Below are 5,769 nucleotides of genomic sequence, written 5' to 3' on the forward strand. Positions count from 1 at the left end.
TGGATCACATTGATAGATTTGCGTATGTTGAACCAGCCCTGCATCTCTGGGATGAAGCCTACTTGATCATAATGGATAATTTTTCTAATGTGTTCTTGGATTCGGTTTGCCAGTATTTTATTGAGAATTTTTGCGTCGATATTCATGAGTGAGATAGGCCTGTAATTCTCTAAGTATTTTCTTTATTAAGCAAAAATTCACTGTCATTGTCTTTGATGATCGTAGGCCATATTCCCTATATTGCAGGTACTCTTTGCAAATTTGTTAATTTGTAATTAATGGGATGCTTAATAGAATCAAACTTTAAAAGGCTGCTATCCATACCAGATCACGTGATTGCGAAGTACATCATTGTATTATCCTCTTCCCTGGATGAGGTCCATTTATGCCTCCTCTTTAATAACATCGATTACACTTACACATAATCATACACATTGCACACATTTATAATACACACCTCCCAGGCTGAAAGAACAGGGACAATGGATAGTGTTTTCACTGTTTTGACCCCATGCTTTGAATCATTCCTGGGGCACACATGGCTGGATAATAAAGAATTAACAGCAAATGCTGCAAACCCGTGCTGCAAAGTAAAAGGTTTTTCTCCCTCTCACCCGTCAGGCGGTGCCGCAGCAGAGCTCTTTTGGGCTCGTGGCACCACCTAGTGGACGTAGAGAATTCGCCTGTCTGGTCACGGTTCCTCACTGGGAGGCTGAAGGAAGACAAACCCACGAGACGCTAAAGGGTTTGCGCTACGACACATTCCTCCTTCTGTGTCACCGTTCTTTCCTGCGGTCTCTGTCAGGGTTCTCATTCATTTGAGTGGCCTTTTAGCTAGTTTATCTGCGTTTCCCTGATGGGTCCCCTGCGCTAGTCTCGAAGTTCCCCTCCAAACTCCCTGCTCTAAATCTTTGCTCCCCGGCAGCACTGGCTTTCTTACTGGAGGTCCCCGTATACTGGTGGCATTTCACAACTTGGCAGGACACCACTGGCCTTTGAAGGAACCTAGACACACAAAAATATCAAAGTACAGCATTAATTTTGTCAGACACAGACACAGACACACACACACACACACACACACACACACACACACACACACACACACCTGTTGGGGACCAGCCTCGACAAAAACACCTCTCACCAGGGTAGAGGCATGGAGATTTAGAAGTATAGTAAAGAATATGAAGACACGAATGAAAATAATAAAACGGAGAAACCTGGAATAGTATCTAGAGGGAGTTCCAGTGAGCAGTGAAAATTTACCTGCATTTAATTTCCAACTGCTTAAAATACCCCTGCCCCCAAAAGGTAGGAGTAAGACAAAAAACTTGCTTCAACACAATCTAAGGAGTTGAAGGTTGTGGGCTACAGCCATAGTTAAACATTCTGTTGCTGGAACAGAACAAATCATGCTCACACCCTAGAACAACACCTTCTGTAGGTAAACCAACCCCTGGGTGGAATCCAAAGTTATCTCCTTAAGGGAGTAGGAACTTAGTTGGATCCTTAGACTTTGTTTGAGGTAGAAACAGGTTTCCTTATCTATTCCTGGAGCACAAGGGCTGGCTATTAGCCACACCTGTTGGCGATGACCTTGAGAGAGGCAAACTCTCTGGTCTACACCTAGGTGGGATTTTTGAGGTAGAAGCACAATAACCTTGAAGGAACTAGTAGTGAGTTCCAACTCTGACCTTTGGTCACTGCAGAAATGGGCTCACATCTTTGGGCTCCCCACACCTCTTGCCTGTACTTTACAAAGGATGCCCTAGTTTGATTTTCTGTTGCTGTGATGAAGCACTGACTGGAAACAGCTTGGGGAGGTAAAGGTTCTTTACAACTCCTGGGTAACTGAGCTGCCTTTGTGAGAAATCAGCTCAAGGCAAAAACCGGGAGGCAAGGGCTGTGGTAGAGGCCCCTTGCCTACAGGAATGCTTTTCCTGACCTAATTTCCAGCTCATGGTCAGCTACCTCCCATGCCCACCTGCCCAGGGGTGGCACTGCCCACAGTGGAGCGGACCCTTTCACATCAATCGATAATCAAGAAAATGCCCCCACATGCTCGCCGACAGGCCAGTCTGACAGAGGTCCCTTTTCTGTTGAGGTTCTCTCTTCCCGTATGACTCTAACTGTGTGCCCAGTTGACAGGCAACTAGCCAGCAGAACAGGCATGGTCCTGGACAGTGCTGAAGAAAACTATAAAAGACTCAACTTCTCAACTGCATTCGGTTGGAGCAAGTATCTCAAGACTGGTATCAGCTCTTCCAGCCAGTGTCTTGCAAGGGATGAGTAGCAAGACAGGGTCCGTACAGTTCTAGCAGCAAGCAGTGTGAAATAAGCTTCACTGAACTTTGGGTTTCCCAGCTACATTGTGACAGTGGAATCTTTGCATTTCCTGCCTACTCCATATCATGTCTTTCTAGCCTTCCCCTTTGACATCCACTTCTGCTAAATTACCTCCTCTTTATGTTTCCTATTATTTCACTCTCAAGTTTGCATCCGCTCTGCAAAACCTAGCCAAGGACAGCCTTCAGCCTGGCCAGTGAGCAACCAGTCAGGGGCCACAACATCCACAAGAAGCTGTGACAATGGGACTCACAGCTCATGCTCTCCTCGGTGTGAGCTCAGAAACAGCTTAGTGGTTTCTGTAATGAAGGGAGAAGTTCATTGGCAGTGACGTCCTTGAGGATAAATAAGGGATAGAAATAAGAAGAAAGTAAGGGTTAAACTGAGTTTTCTACAACTGCCCAGTCATTTCAGAGTGTGGACTATTCTCCTTCAGTCTACCCTCTCTAGGAAAGATCTTCATTTCTTCTTTATTTATCCCAAAAAAAGGCCATTTTTTATGCATTAGCTGGGAACATTTTGTTGAGTAGCTGAGAACACAGGATAGAAGAGGCAGCAGAGAAAGGCAGTATTTTCTTTCTAGAGTGAGGTCACCAGTGTTTAGGATTCTGTTAATAAATCCACATCACCTTTTTAAAAAAACCACGTAAGTTTGGAGTGTTTTCACTGTGAACAACAACTTCCGGGGTTGAGTTACTGACGAGCTCTTTCTCTTTCTAGTCACCAGCTGGCCATGGATGCAGAGAACAACATTGAGAAGTTCCCCCTCAGCCTACAGCCCTTGGAGTCAAAAGTGAAAATGTGAGTCCTTGCAGAGTTACACAAATCAATTTGTTCTACAGGTGTGTGTGCATCTGTACCCCCTGAACACACTCGGAGTGCATCGGCACCGAACCACACTCTTCTCCATTTCTCATTTGCGTGCTACAGGTCCAGTCAGGGCTGAGGCAGAAACCAAGCTGCTTCTAGCCCACACCACCATCTGTGGGCGATGGTAGGAAGTATTTGATGGAATATTCACTCAGTTTGGGGTTTTCCTTCAGGTCTCATACAGCTCTTTGTATCATATTTCATTCTTTCATCTTGTCCTTGAGGCCCCCCCACCTTCCATGTGTGTGGAACCAAGGCCCTCTAACACCCTTCCTACTTCCTGATTCCATCCCCACCGCCAGTGTTGGGGGGAAACACATCTTCCCCACTCTTACGACGGCGGATGATGCTTCTGCACAGTCTCACCCAATAAAGACCAGTGTGAGGCCACCGCCTGCTCTAAGTGACGATAACAATGAAACTGTCCTAATCCCACTGCAGCATCAATAAAATGACACTAGCAAAGTGAAGCGAACCCTATTATAAGGTAATGAGGGCTTTTTGGGGGCCAGCCTCAATGCCCTTTCAAGGTCTAAGTTGGAAGCTACAAGAAATGAAAGGGACTTTTTCCTCTGGCTAACCTGAGGGTGAACAAGGTCTTGTGTGCTTTTCCAAATCAGTGTCTTTATTCATCTGCATCTATTCCAATTCTGTTATCCTACTTCTAATTTCTCCTAGCTTTTTTCGCCTCTCTTCTTCTCTCTCCAGTCCCAAAACTTTCTTTTTTCCATGAGCCTTGAAGAGATAAAGAAAACATAAAAGTTGTCTCTCATTGGTCAAAAGCTCATTCCCAGGGCAAGCGATAGGGAGTTGAGCCATTGCCATGGCAACACAAGGGTCCATGGTTACTGAAGTGAGATCAGCTTTGAGACATTGGTCTTTTGTTAACAGAGTGGCAAGCCCAGAATTGCCATGCTTTTCTTCTAACCTTGGTTGGACATCTGCAACTCTGACCTTGTGCATAGCTGCAAAGTTCCAAACTTATGATCTATTTACGAAAAGCCTTTAGTTTAGTCTGAACTTGCTCTGAGGTGAAAGTGAGCTAATCGTGTGCAGTTAGTCTGAGCCAAAAGGAACAAAGCAGGCTCTTAAGTGTCTACAGTCTTCATGGGATAAATAGATCTAGTTATGAAGCATGTCCTAATGTATATTCTATATATCTAAACCATAAAGCTAAATGAAAAGTCATCTTTCTGACCACCCACAGATATATATGTCCGTAAGATGGAGATGTAATCTTAAGACTACATACACACATCACATGAGATTATACACTACAATGACAGTAGTTTGGGGAGACACCACGCTGCTTTAGCAGAATGACCAACAGCTTCCAAAGTTTATGGTCCTTGCCCAGACAGGATTAACCTCCATCAGATAAGCATTCCTCTGGTGGGGTGACATCAGAACACTAGGTGCCACCTGCTGTAACTCTCCCGGCCCCTGACAATAAGACAACTTATCAACCTTTTAAAGGCATTCTTAAGTAGATAAGGAAGCTATCAGAATCTCACTGTGCCACAGAGTATCCCCTTCATGACTAATTTCTGTGCTGAAGGATACTCCGAGTCTCACTCAGTGGCACAAACAAGAATTACCAATGCTGGTTGGTACATGCAATCTTCCATTCCCCGTTAAAACCCCAAAAGTTTAACACCCACAGAGTTTAAACATGTCTGAACTTGAGAACCACAGATCGTTTGCAGAGAAGCCCGAGGAAGAATGGTGTGTGTGGGTATGAATTTGAACAGTAATTCATTCCCGGATGAAGGCATTTAGCCAGGAATGGAATGACAGATTTATGGTATCCTGACGAGTAAAGAGGGACATCCTCATCACTGTGAGTCTGAGCCAGCCTTACACATCCTTAAGAAGATGGCCACCGTGTGATCATCCAGCCTACTCTTCAGGATCAGCCCAGAGGCAGCTTCTGAACCAGCCGGGTGTCCTGCTAGGAAGCTCTGTGCCTCGCTTCCTGATAGAAGGAATCTGGCTATTGAACATTCTGAAGTGGGAGCACAGGTTGCCGGGGTGTTAGGAATCTCTTTAAGATGAGGTCGTTTTAAATGAGATGGTGCTACAGAGGAAAGCTGCCGTACGGGGGAAAACGTGAAAGAGTCATTGGACGATAGAAATAAGTTAGGAAATGTCTTTAAGGTTTTGTTTTTTAAGTTTTCATCATCTCCAATATATCAAGGCAGAGGAGTGGGTGCCAAGAGGAGGTGTAAGTAGAGAAAAAAAATCAAATCTCTCGGTTTGCGAGTCAGCTGGCTAGAGAGCTCAGGCCTTGTGAGTTTATGTTTACTGGTTTGCTAGAAGAGTCTCAGTTCAGTGAAGTATAAATTAAAGCTCTTTATCACTCCTAATAACTCAGAACCCCATTTCCAGTCACTGGTGGGGACTGAGGGGAGAGAGCTTAATCTTGCCCAATAATGGAATTTGAGTCCTATCAGAGAATTTACTCCAACTCAGTGAGTTTTGTCTAATTTGGTTATTAAATTTGTAACTCCCAGGGTAAGTTCCATATCTTCCCTACACACACACACACACACA

The 5,769-nt window shown here is 44.7% G+C and overlaps 1 protein-coding gene across 1 annotated transcript in view; it reads left to right on the plus strand.

Moving 5' to 3' along the window:
• The window catches only part of LOC101979993 (IQCJ-SCHIP1 readthrough transcript protein), a 658,776-nt gene that overhangs the window by 136,048 nt on the left and 516,959 nt on the right, over positions 1–5,769 (plus strand). The window contains exon 3 of the mRNA XM_005344086.3: positions 3,067–3,147. Within this exon, the coding sequence (XP_005344143.1) occupies positions 3,067–3,147 (81 nt within the window). The remainder of the gene's footprint in view (positions 1–3,066; positions 3,148–5,769) is intronic.

Source organism: Microtus ochrogaster, chromosome 1 (assembly GCF_000317375.1).
Source record: "Microtus ochrogaster isolate Prairie Vole_2 chromosome 1, MicOch1.0, whole genome shotgun sequence".
In the NCBI taxonomy this organism is placed as follows: domain Eukaryota; kingdom Metazoa; phylum Chordata; class Mammalia; order Rodentia; family Cricetidae; genus Microtus; species Microtus ochrogaster.